This window comes from Xenopus laevis, chromosome 5L (genome assembly GCF_017654675.1).
Source record: "Xenopus laevis strain J_2021 chromosome 5L, Xenopus_laevis_v10.1, whole genome shotgun sequence".
Classification (NCBI taxonomy): Eukaryota; Metazoa; Chordata; class Amphibia; order Anura; family Pipidae; genus Xenopus; species Xenopus laevis.
Window position 1 is genome coordinate 95,598,609 of NC_054379.1, and position 16,569 is coordinate 95,615,177.

General features: G+C 36.2%; 1 protein-coding gene across 4 annotated transcripts in view; it reads left to right on the top strand.

Moving 5' to 3' along the window:
- col12a1.L (collagen, type XII, alpha 1 L homeolog) overlaps positions 1-16,253 on the top strand; it is a 140,065-nt gene extending 123,812 nt beyond the window's left edge. For 3 of the 4 annotated variants that reach the window (XM_018240580.2, XM_018240583.2, XM_041563117.1), the window contains 8 exons: positions 3,197-3,250; positions 3,526-3,597; positions 7,313-7,348; positions 7,467-7,533; positions 11,708-11,896; positions 12,048-12,125; positions 13,125-13,295; positions 15,235-16,253. In XM_018240580.2, the coding sequence (XP_018096069.1) occupies positions 3,197-3,250; positions 3,526-3,597; positions 7,313-7,348; positions 7,467-7,533; positions 11,708-11,896; positions 12,048-12,125; positions 13,125-13,295; positions 15,235-15,389 (822 nt within the window). In that variant the 3' untranslated portion in view covers positions 15,390-16,253. Of the gene's footprint in view, positions 1-3,196; positions 3,251-3,525; positions 3,598-7,312; positions 7,349-7,466; positions 7,534-11,707; positions 11,897-12,047; positions 12,126-13,124; positions 13,296-14,256 lie in introns of all 4 variants that reach the window. The other variant, XM_018240582.2, reaches the window with a different exon arrangement.
- Positions 16,254-16,569: the final 316 nt, after the last annotated feature.

The following is a 16,569-nucleotide window of genomic DNA, read 5'->3' on the forward strand; positions in this document are numbered from 1 at the left end:
CTTAAACATGGAAAACTTTAGGACCCGATCTGTTAATGTGCCCTAAGGAATACAACTGAAATTCTTCCAACAACAAAGGAATCTGATTTCTTTCCAATGTTCCCTTTCTGCATTGATCATTAGGGCATATTGCATTCTGACATTTGCCATTCAGTTGTATGTTTTTTAGCTCAAATCTTTATATATATATATATATATATATATATATATATATATATATATATATATATATATATATATATATATATATATATATATTATATGACTAATTTAAATGAAGTACATTTATGAAACAGCCTTCTGAGTTACTCAATCTGTAAGTGCATACACAGAAGTGAATGGGCAGCCCACACAGAGCTTAGTGATAAATATTTTTATAGAACTAGATTAAATCATAGTGTTTATGCTGCTTCAGAGACCTTTTTTCTCTAAAATACAGACATTTGTAGATTGCTGATTTATTAAATAGAATCCTTGATCTCTGCTAAAGCTTACTGTATTTGTATATAAAGGGAGATGTTGGTAGGAGGTCAAATGCAAAATGACTGTTCTGCTGCTCCGCTATTTTGTCAGTAGCAGTTACTACCCCCCTCCGTGCCGATTTTCTTCACGACGACAGCCGGCTGCAGCGGGCACGATATGCCGGGGGGGCTGCGGGGGTGTAGACCCTGGTCCAATTGCACCCCCTGCTCCCCTGGTATTAATGCCACTGGTCCAAATTTCCCTATTATTCAGGTAGTGGTTGAATAAGAAGGGTTGAATATAAAGATAAGGAATGCAAAGTAACAATAACAACTGTAGCTTTTACAGAGTAATGATTTTTTGGCGATTTGTGTCAATGACCCCTATTTAAAAGCTAGAAAAGATCAAAAGAGGGAGCCATAGAATTAAAAAACTATAAAAAATAAAAAATTTAAAGACCAATTTAAAAGTTGGTAGGAATAGGCCAATCTACTTTATAACATGCTAAAATTAAACTTAAAGATGAACAACTCTTTTAACTGAGGCCACTGTTTAAAATAATGAAATTATATTCTCTAGGGTTTCTGGATCACTGTAACAGGTGTTTGATTTGCTTAAATAACCCTCTATGCATACTGTACTGACAAATAAGGAAACATATTCATTTATTTATACACTTATAATTCTTTCTCCAAAATTTACATTCTAAAAAAGCAGTGCGCCCTATGTCAGCTGCGGGTACAAACACTTTTATGCACAAGCCCTAAGTGATCAAAAAGATTGAGCTTTTAACTGTGGAAATCTTTGTGGAATTTCTCTCTTGAGGAACAACCATTAAACAAGTTCTACATATGACCTGTGCTTCATTTGTAAACATATTTTTTGCTGTTTTCCTGGCGAACTTATTGACTTGTGCCATTATTGGTTATCAACCACACACATACATCCTGTTCCATGATGCCCTTTCCTTTGTTTTCCATGAGAACAGACGAACGGAGGGACATTTATGATTAAATCAAATAGCCTTATTGTCCAATATGAAATCACTACAAAACATGGATAGCATTAAATGACACCAACAAATACATTGCCGTTTAGAATTGTAGATGTGTGTTTTTAGAATAAGTGAATGACATCCTGAGCTGCTTTCCCAACCATTATTCTTGGTTCTCAAATATTATAGGTCATTGATTGTTTTATTTGGAAAAGGGATGGTGGAATTATGCAAGATCAAATTATGTTTGGAATAACACCAAAGAAACAGCTTCAAGCAGCTCTCATAAAATTAGAAGAAAGGCCAAGTGATTCTGTTTTATTAGGAATGTCACAGTGAAATCCTTCTGAAACCCTGTGATATATTGGCTTCCAGCTTGTGAGAGCTAATGTTCATTTAGAAAGCAAAGAACTGCCATTGTAATGTGTGAACAAGATAACATTGGATAACTTTACAAAGCCAAAATTGTTTTTAAAACATGCAGTGCAATTTATGTGAGTTTAGGTTTTACGGATTGTTTTATGGATTTTTTTTTTAATTCACAGAATGACTCATCACTATTATATGTTTTTATAGCATGTACATCCATTCTCTGTTTGCTTTCAACTCAAATGAACTCTCTTGCAGACATGTGGTATTAGGTATTCATTTGTTTCATACTTTTGGTTTTGCCAACATTTTTTTTAAAATGCATTATATTTTAATAACATATTGTTTCTTTTGCAAGTCATTATGGCTGTATCCTTGATGATCTGATTTACAAGATGCCTTCTGTTTTTTATGCATCCTGCTGTGGCACTCCTTGGCCCTGAAGGATGTTTTTCTATACAGAGGAGAGTATAGTCTAAAGCAGTGGTTCCCAAACTGTGGGTTGTTGGCCTCACAGAGGAAGGGGGCTCTGAAATAGTATATTGCCATTCATGACAGTTTGGTGTAACTTACAATGCTCAGCCATTCAAGCAGACAATTGATATTCATGTTATCAACAGCCACTTTAGCTTTAGCTACTGTTCCTTGACCAACAGCTATAGAAGTCTTTGTAACTGCAGCTTCAGAAGAAAAGAAAGAAAGAAAGAAAGAAAGAACATTTTAGAGAACAGATGGGCAGTTGAAATCTGAAATCAGAATAAGTGGTCATGATTCCTATAAAACACACCTTCATTTTATTTCAGATATAACAAGCATTCAAAAATAACAAAATAAAAATCAGACAAGTCAAAACTTTCCCATAAAACTAAACGTTGAGGTCAAAACTTAATAAAAAATGAATGTACAAGAAAAAACCTGGGACAGGGCTAACAAGCTTGTAGACACCTGGCTAGCATCACCAGAAACACTTACAATCACATGCAACTATTTTCTATATTACATGCTCAACATTTTAAAATTGAATTATATTAGTTTATTATATATATATATATATATATATATATATATATATATATATATATATATATATATATATATATATATATATATATATATATATATATATATATATATATAACTAACTAAAGCATTGTTTTGCAATCAAGCACAGTACTGCAACTCTTTTCACTCAGAAACAAATATCACCATATATTAGAACCATAGTACCATATGACATCTTAAACTCTTTCATGCATCTTACTAAACTTGTTAACTAGTGACAAACAATATAAACTATGTGCTTTCAGCAGAGAATCATTTATGGATTCATATTGCCTTACTGAAAGAAAGCATTTGTTTGTGTATTTTTAGGGTTTCACAGGAAAGGATGGTTCAGTAGGACCCAGAGGACCACCAGGACCAATGGTAAATGGCAGTATCTCCATATTTTAACATAAGACATACTAAAAATGAAACATATTACTAACGCTTGAAGCATGCTTTTTGTATTTTATAGTGGCAGCTGAATTAGATTGTAGGGGAAAAGTATTTGCTAGCATAAGTAATATGATCACATAGAAGTAATTTCCATTGGGTATTCATGTGGAAATAATCTGACAGTTTGGTTTACAAAGACCTGATAACATAACTAGTGACATCATCAATTCAATGGATTCTTTTTTTCTTTTTTTTTTTGCTAGGGAGCACCTGGACCTCAGGGAGTGCCAGGTCCAAATGGGAAACCAGGAAAACAAGGAGATAATGGATTAGCAGTAAGACAATCTCTCTACCGGACTCCTTTTAATCTTATATCCATGCACAGCACATTATTGCTATGTTTACACGTTGCTATATATCTTTGGAAACTCTGGTAATGTTTTTCCATTTGTACAACCACTAACATGATTTGCCAAGACATATATTTCTACAATTTGCAAATACAAAAGGCCAGATCAGCACATTTAAAGGACATGTTGCTCCCAGAAATAGAAGCACCGTCTAGCCGAGGTCACTGTCAAGCAGGCAACAATATTGAACCATACCGTCAAGGAATTCCTCTCACTGGAATTATTGGAAATTTATCTTAAGAACTCTACTTTATTCTGTAAACTAAAGCATAAAACAAAAGAAAGAAATCATTACATAGCAGGGTAGATAAGTACTGCATTTGGGTTTGCAAAAATAACATACTATCTGTGATTTCAAAAAGTACCAAAAAGTTTTCAGAGCTGTGGAACATTTTCAGTAAGCTCTCTGTATAGTATTTGTCTTTGTTAGTAGTTTCAATTGAATTCCACATCTTCACTGCTCTCACTGTAAAAAAAACCCTTCCGAATATTTAGGCAGAACCTCTTTTCTTCTAATTGGAAAGGGTGACCTCATGTCAGCTGGAAAGACCTACTGGTAAATAAAGCATTAAAGAGATTATTATATGATCCCCTTATATATTTATACATAGTTATCATATCACGCCTTAAGCTCCTCTTCTCCAGCGTGAACATCCCCAATTTGGCCAGTCTTTCCTCATAGCTAAGATTTTCCATACATTTACCAGCTTAGTTGCCCTTTTCTGGACTTTCTCTAATACAATAATGTCCTGTTTGAGCACTGGAGACCAAAAATGTACGGCATATTCTAGATGGGGCCTTACCAGTGCTCTATAAAATGGAAGAATGACCCCTTCCTGAATCTATGCCCCTTTTAATACAGCTCAAGACCTTATTTGCCCCTGATGCTGCTGACTGGCATTGCTTGCTACAGCCAAGTTTATCATCTACAAGGACTCCAAGGTCCTTTTCCATAATGGATTTGCCTAGTGCAGTCCCATTAAGGGTATAAGTGGCTTGGATATTCTTACATCCCAGGTGAATGACTTTACATTTATCAACATTGAATCTCATTTGCCACTTAGCTGCCCAGATTGCCAGTTTGTCAAGATCCTGTTGCAAGGATGCCACATCCTGAATGGAATTAATTGGACTGGATAGTTTTGTGCCATCTACAAACACCGAAATATTACTTACAACACCCTCCCCTAAGTCATTAATGAACAAGTTAAATAAAAGTGGACCCAATACCAAGCCCTGAGGGACCCCACTAAGAAACTCTCCAGGCTAGAAAAGATTAAAAACTTACTTCTGTGAATTGGATAAATGTATACATAACAGCATAGTTATAGGGTGGACACTAAAGATGCCTCAAGTGAAAGGTAATATATGGTTCATTATCCTTTTGTGTCTCTCAAATAAGATGGGCTATGCTTTTTGTTAATATTGTATAATTAAGCAATATCCAGAGAACAGTATCAGTACTTCCCAACATTACAACCAGTATTTAAGGGACAGTGTATCCCCTTTTTCAACATGAGTTAAATAAATAGAGCTTGGGCTCATCATACTTTGCCCATTGTTTCAATTTACTTAAAGTTAATTGTTTTTGTTATATCTTGAGCTAAACAGGGCAAGCAGGTAAATTGAAGCTACACCATGTTTGTCTAGTATAAGTAATTCTAAAACAACTGGACTTGCTGAGTAATCATTGAAGACGTTTCACTACTCATCCGAGCAGCTTCTTCACTTCAACTGAAGAAGCTGCTCGGATGAGTACTGAAATATCTTCAATGATTACTCAGCAAGTCCAGTTATTTTAGAATTACTTATACTAGATATACCATGACACAGATGAATGAAAACCTTCATCGTCATACTCCATGTTTGGTCCTTGCGAGGTAGATAATAAGTAGTGCATAGATAATCCTCCTACATAATGGACTCCTGATAACAAAATAGGGTGGGGTAGTTGTATACTAGTAATCTAATTATCAGCCTCACAATGACCACATGTGGAGTAGCTTCCCCATTTGCCCCGTTTAGCTCAAAACAGAATAAATGGCATATATTTTTCATCAAAGGGGTATACTGCCCAAAACTGTGGAGAGACAATTCTATCGCTGTAGTAGCAGTGGCTGTAGTACTATTAACATCTGTAGTGCAGCCTATGGAAGGATTAAGTTGCCCTCAACCCAATGTTTTTCCTCTTCTTTTTTTACTTAGCTGGTTTCCCATTTTCTTTCTCTATTCTCTAATTTTTTATGTTAATGTAACTATTTTCCATCATTCTATTACCTTTATTTTGTTTTTCATCTCTCCGTCTTGATTCCTTTCTGTACTTCTTCAAACACTATTTGCCCATTCCTCCTATTTGTCTTTTTTGTCACCCTCTACTCGTTACTCATTTAGAGCTGCATTTAATGCTATCATGCAAAAGGGATACATGTTGCTCTGTTGTTTGAGTTGCCAAGGTGGGAGTTTGAAACTCATAACTAACTGGTGAAATCATTTTCCACTCACTTTCCTTGTGTGAACACAGATATTCATGCATTCACATCCTAAGCTGGGGCTTAATGAACAAGAGCTCATTAGGGCTAAGGCTCACTGGAGGAAACACCCTTAATGAATAAAACCCTATCCCCCCACCCCACATAGAACCCCCTCCCTCCTCCCCCTAGCCTAACTGTCCCCCCCCCCCCCAGGGGAAATGCCCCTAACTTTTTACTTACCCCTCGGCGCAGATTCAGACATCGGAATTCACCGCAGCCATCTTCCGGGTTTTCGCGTTTTCTTTCGTCGCTTCAGAAATGCGCAGTTGCTGCAGACCGGTAAATTGCTCCAACTGCGCATGCACCGCTTCACCAGTCTCTGTCTCAGCTTACCCGGAAGATGGCTGCGTGGAACTCCGATGTAAGTAAAAAGTTAGGGGCATTTCCCAGGGGGAACAGTTAGACAGTTTTTTAGGGTTGAATTCACCTTTAAGGCCACATCATCCCTATAACAGAAACTTAGCAACTGCACAGTTTTCTCTCAATGAAAAGACTTATCCATAGTGATGGGCGAATTTGCCGAAAAATTCGCGAAACGGCGAAAAATTTGCTGTTTTTAACTGGTTGTTAAAGTTTGCAAGTACTTTGCTCTTCATGTTACATAATAAATTTAAGATAGTGCTCTTAGGCTTGTAATCTTTGGTACTGGGCTATAGATAAAGGGAGTTTATGTAGGCATGTGTAGGATTTAACATGTATTTCCATGTCTATAATGGCAGCTGATAAGAGGATTTTACAAATATTTAAGGGTAGAAAAGCATAACATGGTTAATTTAAAATGATTGTACAAACTCCAAAATAATCCAAGGGATTTTTAATAGATACCATTTACTGATATTTTACCCCACAACTATGGTTGTTTATTGCTTTCAGGGTGTTCTTAAGTTTTGATCACTGTTTAAAATATGTGCGGGCGCATTTATTAGGGAAATGTAGTATATTACTTCAGGAGAGCGGACATGGAATGCTGATTTTATGACTGAGTTTTGAAGAAACAATGAACTCCAGATATTAGATGCAGACAGGAATTATGCAAAAGGTGTTTTTCATTTTTATTGCTTTTTTTGGACTGTGGGTCAAATAAATAATAGAACATCATTTTGTTTTAGGGTCCTGTGGGGCAGAAAGGAGACAAGGGTGAGAGGGTAAGTAATTCATGTTTCACCTCTTGGATAAAATAATGCTTAAGAGTGATTCAAATCTTGTGAATTGCCCTTTCCACTGAAAACATCATGTAAAATGAATCTATTTTTGATTATAAAGGGAGACACAGCATCCCAGAACATGATGAGATCAGTAGCAAGACAAGTCTGTGAACAGATGATAAATAGTAAGTACATTTAAATACAGGTCTGTGAATGGAGCATTTCATATAACGGTTTGAAATAATAATTCCTTGTTTGTAATCATTAATTATTAAACAGCAGCCTTAATTATTAAAGCAGAGGCCTTTATTAACTGGTTGGAAATTTAAATAATCAAACCTACTGATTATTCTGATGATTCTAAATCTAACTGCACAAATTTGTTTTAAATTAATCAGTCCTTTCTGATTGCTGATAAGCAATAAATTGCAACATATTATTCACCTGTGCATAATATAATGAACTACAGGCCAGATGTTACACTGAAACACAAGGTCGGACAGGAACATTGGGGCCCCACTGGGCTGCAAAACGGAGGGCCCTCCTGGTGGTCACCCCTGGCGGTCATCAGGGGCCCCCTCCCAACCTCCAAACTCCTCCCATTTTGCAGCTCAACTGCTGATTGGGGGAGCAGATCTGGGACGGCAGGGGCCCACTGGGTTTTTTCCTGGTGTCCCGCAGGCCCAGTCTGATCCTGTTGAAACAAAACTCTATAATTTGGTATTATGGCTTCTATTCCATTCCTCCATGATAAAGATATGATATACATTTCATATACTTAAGAAAATAGCTAATAACTGCTACACAAAGGACACCTACAACTATTTACAAGCATTAGTAATTTTTTTCACCAGGTTAAAAATGATGTTATACATCTGAATGCCAATAGTTTACGAATAAATTGAGGTACTTTTGTTTTTTTACTATTATGGTACCTCTATGGGGATGGAATATTTTGGCATTTCTTTACCGCAATATGGGCAAGAGCCTTATTTGTAGACTTCAGCTACTGTGAAAAGAATGCAGTAATAACATTCTTCACTCACGCTCTACTGGAAGAATGAACAGCCAATAGAAAAAATAAGTGAATGTTGAAAGGAACTTCCTACAACATATTTATAATGTTTATATAATGGGCAAACATTTAAGTGTTTGGTACAATTTACACACCATTAAATAATTCATGTTCAGTGTACAGTGCAGAAAAATACACAATCTTCTGTGATTTTGGAAAACATAAATCTAACTGATAAGCCATTTTTATTGAAGGAGATGTAGCAGGTGAGGCGGAAAAGACAGACATCGGAATGCAAATGATATTGGAGCAGGGCAGGAGGCTAAGTGTACACGCAGAGACAGCTAATTTAGCAGTGATTTATTGTAATTTCAGGGGTGCTCCATGCTTAGCAAGTAGTGTAGGGCTGCAGAACAGTATCAGATGATCTTTTTTTAACTTAACTCAGCTGTGCAAAAGCCAAAGGATAGGGTGACTTGTGAATGTAGTAGTGTTTAGCAGTTACGTATCTTGTGTGGTGAGCTGTGGATGGAAAAACGTATTCAGTGTCAAATAAATAATGCATATCTAAATGATTTGTTAAGAGAAGGGGTATTCAACATAATGACACCATCAGTTTGTTTACGTCTTTATTTCTCTAGCAACTAATACATTCTTTATTGTTACATAGCTCTGCAGTTATTTATACGGTGAGAACTGACAGTTTATTTAGCTGTCCACGGAAGCTATTATAGATAGGGATACAATCATGACATACGGTAGATAAAATAAGCAACAATGACTTATATATACACAATTTATCAAGTACCCTAAATGGAGGGACAGACAAGGGGTGGAGAAAAGCAATCTAATACTATGGCACTTTTTAGGAGTCAATTGAAATTCCTGAGTGTTTCTTACACTTACATGGTTACAAAGTTCAGTCTTTTGTCCAAGTGAACCTGCTTTACTTCTAGGTTAAAGGAAAAAATCTCCACTGGGAAATACTGTTTTTCCTTTTTGACAACAAAACTGCAACCAAAGCCGTCCCTGGATAGTCTTCCTTAAGAATTAGGACCTTCCATAAGTATTATTACCTTAGTTGCTCACCACATACTTTAAATGAGGCCCTACCACTACTTTATTTTACCCCGATGCTGCAAAAAGCCAGAAATCCGCCATTTCAAACCTGTTGAGGTCATGTATAAGTAAATGTCAGCTGTCCCTATCCATATTTGAAGATACAGGTATAGGATCCCTTATCCGGAAACCCGATATCCAGAAAGCTCCCAATTACGGAATGGCTGGCTCCCATAGACTCCATTTGATCCAAATAATCCAAATTTTGAAAAATGATTTCCTTTTTCTCTGTTATAATAAAACAGTAGCTTGTACTTGATCCCAACTAAGATATAATTAATCCTTATTGGAAGCAAAACCAGCCTATTGGCTTTATTTAATGTTTAAATTAATTTATAGTAGACTTAAGGCATGAAGACCCAAATTACGGAATGATCCATTATCCGGAAAACCCCAGGTCCCGAGCATTCTGGATAACAGGTCCCATACCTGTATCGCATTTGCACTGGGTTTAAAAAAATTCTGGGTTTTTGGGCAAAAACCTGAAGAAATTGAGCGATTCTGGGAAAGTTTTTTTCCTGATCCAATTTAAGTTATTTGAATGATAAATAAGGTAAAATAGTGGATAAGATTTAGTCAAGCCTTTTTTGTAAACATTTAGATCAGAGATTTAGAATCAGATTTTAGTTTAACCTCCTATATGCTTTCCATGTATTTGAAGGTATATTTCATCTGGCCTGGACCTGTACCTTAAACTTTGCTTAAACATTTAAGTGGCCTATCCTAGTTTAGCCACTTACAAATAGTTTGAGCTATGTTTTCTGTACTACTACTCAACTCCACTTATATAAATATATATTTTTTTCATTTCATTTCCGCTTTACTACATTTTCACTAAATTGGTGGTGCCACTGTGTACCATACCTGCCAGGTCACCCCTAGCCCCTTTTAATAATCTCTTCACTGTTCACCACATACGTAACCCTAGTACAAGACAAGCAATGCTCTTGTTTTCTTATTACCCTATTCCTTAACTCTACTAATACAAGTATGGGAGCTGTTATCGACTCGTTATCCAGAAATCTCAGAATTACATAGAACTTTCTTTGTAATAATAAAAAAGTATTTAACGATCAGTTTGGTAGGTTGAAAGGAATGCAATCCTAGGTCTATATACAAATCTATGCAGAATGAACTCCTCGTTTAAGCATATTAAGCTCATATTTTTAGCTGGGTGGTTTTAGTTACACTAAGCAATAAATTAAAAAGTTTAGGGCTGTGTTCGGCCCATCACTGTGTTCAAATCTACCACATTTAAATAAATCAATAAATCATATTTAGTGCATGGGTCCATTTAATTAACTATAAGTCATGTGTCACTAGATCAAATAGGAGGAATTCTAAATACCGTAAAGATTCTTACACCAATGTCAAGGCTGATCAATTCTGATCTAATCTGGAGTCATTTGGCTGTTTTTTAAGTTGTTTAGGGATATCACTGTCTTCTTCCATCGAATATACTTTATTCTGTTGCATCTTATGTTGTTTTAGAACTTACAAGTTCATAACTATAATGTGGCATCATTTCCTCATCAATCATACACTGTAGAGACCAACAAGATATATTACATTTAATTAGATGTACAGTATCAGACACCTTCACACTGCAGTCTTTATATGCTCTGTTCTAGTCAATCTCATTTATATGATACATATTTGCATATTACACTTATTAATAAAGTACCAGGTTTATTAAACCTGTAAACTTTAAGGTGTATTTTTGGCACTATACTTATAAAGATGTACACACAATTATTACCAATATGCTCCACAAGCAATGTGTAAAAAGGTTTCTAAATTGTAGTTTTTCTTCTAAAAAACCCAAACGAGTAACTTTCTCCATCCACTTAGGTAGCACAAATATTTAGCAACTGTGAAATATTTTGCACACACAGAGCAATGCCTAGAACTTTACAGCAGATAAGAGCTTTGGCCCACCCAGTCTGTCTTTTTCCCCTGTGGGAGGAGGATCAAGAAGAGGTTCTGCTCTGCACATTTTAATTGTTGTGTTACTAGTTTGGCCTGACATGCAGCTTCCACTAAATCCCATCTAAAGAATGCTCACTTTAGCTAGAAGTGCTGTGATTTGATATTCTGTCTCTAAAAAGCATATTAACCTCCAAATCCTCTGTCATTATACTTAACGTTTAATTTATCACTGGTAGTTTAAGTAAAATAGAAGCATACTGAATTCTAACATGTCATTTCACTTCTCTCTGTTTAAGGTCAAATGAGCAGATTTAATCAGATGCTGAACCAAATTCCAAATGATTACTATTCCAATCGCAATCAGCCCGGTCCTGCAGGTCCTCCTGGTCCTCCAGGCAACTCTGGCATGAGAGGAGAACCTGGAGCTGCAGGCAGATCTGGATTCCCAGGAACACCTGGTCCTCAAGGACCACCTGGAGAGAGAGGTATGCAATAAAAATTTGCAGTTGTGCTTAACATTACCTAGCTTCTAAATTTCCTGGCTCTTTTGCACTAGCAAAAACCTATATTTTTGTGTAGATGAACCAGGGGCTGTTAAGGCATTTTATTTTACTGTTATCCAAATGTTTTTTTCAGGAATACCAGGAGAGAAAGGGGAGAGAGGTAACTCAGGAATTGGATCCCAAGGACCCAGGGGACTTCCAGGACCTCCAGGTTGGTGTATATCTGTTTGTTAGAAGACAATGTCTAAAATATATCTGGAAATAAGATTAAAAGATTTAATGTTCACAATGGATAGGAATTTCCATGGAGTAAAAACATAACAATAATAAATCCAATATATCATTTTAATGTTGTAGTTGAAAGCTCTATTTACTTATTTGGTGTTTTGTTCACCACCTAAAACTCTTTTCTGTTATAAAGGAATGGATCTCAGGATAGATCTAAAACAATTGTATTTTGTCAGTTTCTCAGAACACTATGGTAAAAGATATTTATTGTTACTTCTAAAAATCTAAAAATAATCCTTTTTTCCCAGAGTGCTAATAAAAAGGTTAGACTTGCACCACTTCTGATCTATGCCTTGCTTTATACACTGATTATTTGCCTATGTCTTGGCAGTGGAAACAAACTGTCTGGCTGTTTCTGCCTTTAATTTACTAGATAAAACATGATTTTTTCATTGCATGATCCACAAGAAGCTTGCAACAAATTTTATCCTCACTTGATTCAAGCTTTACATTTGCGTTAAACATAATAAAGAATGCTCCAAAAATAACATTTATTCATCTGCCCTTGAGCTTCAGGGCAGCAGAGTTGATGCACTTTTATATTTTAATTTAAATTCAGTGCACTTTTCTAATGCAGTAGGTTCCCCAGAGGTCTTTATATCTTAGAAGTGGAAACAAAGCAACACATTCATTTATGTCTGCACTTTGTCTCAATCCTGCCAAATAAGGATGAGTATAAAATAGCCTCTGAATCAGCAGCCTACACTTAAAAGTTATGGTTTATCATGGTTACAGTGATTAGTTGTAGCTTGGTAATTGTGTAGTGGCTTTGTTGACAAAATGTGTTTAAACTGATTATTCTCTTTCAACGTAGTAGAATAGAGTCTAGACAGTTTCTATGCCAGATTCATTTCTAGCTTTTGTTTTAAAATAATAAGAAACAATCCTTACAGTACCCTGACATTTTCTTTACAAATTGTAGGACCTTCAGGCGAATCCAGAACAGGACCTCCAGGATCCACAGGCTCCACAGGACCTCCAGGACCTTCTGGTCGCCCGGGTAACCAAGGAATTAGAGGTCCTACTGGTCCAGCTGGATACTGTGATGCTTCAATGTGTGCAAGCATTCCTTACAATGGGCAAGGATACCCAGGTATTTATTATTAATGTGCTGCTAGATGCAGAACTGTATCTGTAGTTATTGTGTGTGACTAGCACTATATTATATTTTTTTATTTAGGTGGGAGAGTTTCTCTTGCATGCTTAGAACTTTCTTTTAAGGACAACTTATTTTTCCTTCTCACTATCACGTATGTGTTTTACTTACCACTGACAAACCAGTTACATGTACAGTAGAACACACTTCAAGAAAACCTAGCAGCAAAACACATATGTAGCTTATTACTGGGCTCCTCAGATCCTTTGTGTGGCAAAAGGGAAAGTGACATTTCAACACAGTTGAGGGCCTTAATCTGGGAGACAGTGTAAGCCCTTTCCCCAGGTCTTCAGTAGAGGTGGGGCTCAGGTTGAAGGACAGTTAGGATGAGATGTGGGAGAATGCCTGTTTGCTGTATAATCATTAATGTATGTGTATACATTAATGATTATACAGCAAACAGGCATTCTCCCACATCTCATCCTAACTGTCCTTCAACCTGAGCCCCACCTCTACTGCTCCAAACTCTGTGATTGTGCCAAACCCACAGTTTGGGAAGCACTGGTCTACAGGGTTTTGTTGATAACTTGTGATAGTTTTAGCTCATGGAATCGAATCTGTTCCATTGTTGCACAAAGTCAGAGGTTTGCATCACATCTTGTAGAGTAAAGTCATTACTTCTGTGTTACCTCTCAACAATGACCTCCTCCTTAGTTTTAATGTCACTATTGGCATCAAGCCACTACACTCAGTGTCACCACATACAGAACACCTTCATTTCACTTGAGTAGGTGGATTTTTCCAATAACAATTACACCTTTTACCATAGAGGAAACTCTAGCTCCTTTTACTATCAATGTTTCATTTCACTGGGCTGCAATATACACAATTAACGTATGTGTAGGTGTAAGAAAATGTATTATGCATCATTTACTAACATTTCTTTGACCTGTTTCAGGTTCCGGCTAACACATTTTCTAAGTCTCCAGTGCTGCTTACAGTTTGAACTCATGAAAATCCTGTTTCTGAGATGTTTGCGCACGTGCTTACCTTGAAATGATTCTTTTGGGAAATTTCACCATGGATATAGCTAATGACCCATGTTGGCATCAGTAAAAAAAAGGGGACATTCTTTATACTAACAACACTCGAATGGGAACAAGGACTGCGGTGTCAACTTACAAAGCCTGTTGCATTTCTGTATTAAGAAAGTCATGTCAAATAGAAGAAAACTATAGGGCCTAATCTATATAGGAGGTCAATATAACTACTAACTACTGTACCTAAGGTAATCCATGTAAAAGAGAGATTTAACCAAAGAAAATAGAACCAACATAATGTAAATAATAAACTAATTGTGGCTTGTATATGAGGTGTATGAGACCATATCCACTAAAATCAGTTAACATTTTTACAATAGGCTTCTGCATTAAAGCCTGCTGCTTGCTGTTTGCTAAAATAACCTAATCATTGACACTCTATACAATCTATGGTGCTACTGCTTGTTAAAAATATTCAGATAATCACACTTTTAAGAAATGTATCTGCAATAATTAACTGGGTATAACTATTTTCAATTCACTTTGTTTCTGCTATATTTCTTTCTATTTATTTTGAAGTAGGCCCATACCAGCAGTCAGTTTGCTAAGCTAACATCAGTGGTGTTCATCTGAATTTTTACTAAAATTAAACTGCATTCATAATTTATCTGCTGCCCTCAACCAACCATTTTAAACTGGCTTATTTTTGTAAGGAACATAATTGTCAGCACTAAGGGCATTAAATTACAACTAATTACTAAATTATGTTTTAGGCATTTCATAACAGCTAAAGAATTCTTATACTGTATATGCTTAAAAAACAATGTGCCATATGTTCATGGATTCATGTCATAAAGATAACTATCTTGTTCAATGGGGAAACTATTTCCAACCAGAACCTTATCAGCCTGAAAGTGGACCGCAGGAACCAGAGCATCAGCCTTACGTAGTACCTATGCAGCAAGAGAGTCCAGATGAGGATTTTGAGGACTATGGACATGAATATGCAGAACATATGCGATGGAGGAGATCCATACCAAAGAAATTTTAAAATATTTGTGCAATTTCCTTATATGCAGATATACACAGATTAGCTAAATAGCACATATTGCCATTTCATTCCAGCATACTGCAGCTGTATAATGATGGAAACAATTTTTACTAACAGAAATAAAAATGAAGCTTTTTTTATGCCCCCTATAAGCTTGTAAAATATTTTTTGGCTTAATTTCAGATCTGTGAATAGAGGCAATACCATGTAGCAATGTTAAATAGATCTAATGCAGATGCAATTTAAGGCTTTCTATTGGCTGGTAATCCTAAGCAGAGGTTTAGCCCATTGCATGCTAGATGGAAATGCAGCACATTACACAGAAATGAATTGCACTTTCATCTTGCGCTTTTTCTTATCTTTTAATTATCAGCTGAATGTATTAAATTTAGTTTATTAATTGAGCCTGTCAGTCATTCTGTATTATCTTCTAGTCCTTCTGTACTCTCGCCTACTACTCAAGCCTCAGTTATGCTTCATAAAAGTTATGCTGCTTTTTATACTATACTTTCCTTTTAACATTCAGAAACTTCTCAACATAGCAAAACCCTTCCACAGAGCTGAGTACACTGTGTCGTTCTGATGCAGGTTTATATCGTAGACACAATAACAGTTACACGTATGCCAAGTTTCAGTCAGTCCTACAGAAAAGGAGTTTGCATGTTTGTGCTGTATATTTAGTATGAACAGTTTTCAGAATATAGTGTTTCTTAGTTCTCAAAGCAGTTTGAATTGGTCTGCAAGGCTATGAAAATAGAATTGCTGTTTGAAGATTTCTAACTGCAAATTGTGAATTTCACTGCCTTATATTTTTATTTATTTCTGAAACAAAAGAGGCGTTTTTCAATAAAACTACTGAAAATATTTTGCTGTCGTCCTGTCATTGTATGGTCCTGCAGGCATGTACTTATAGACTGAAAAAAACAGAGAAGATTGCTTATTGTTTTGTGACATATTAGTAAGTTCACTGAATACCATCACAGAACTGTAAAAATATGAATTCAGCTCCTGTGCCTTCACCAGACAAAGGGCAAAACTGATTACAATTGGAACATTCTTCATTTTACAGATTTTGTTCATGAATGAAGGCAGTGGCGTAACTACAGAGGACCCAACATTTGCAGAGGGGCCCCGGGAAAAGGGGGCCTGGACTGTGGGGTCTGCTTCATCTATAGCTAAT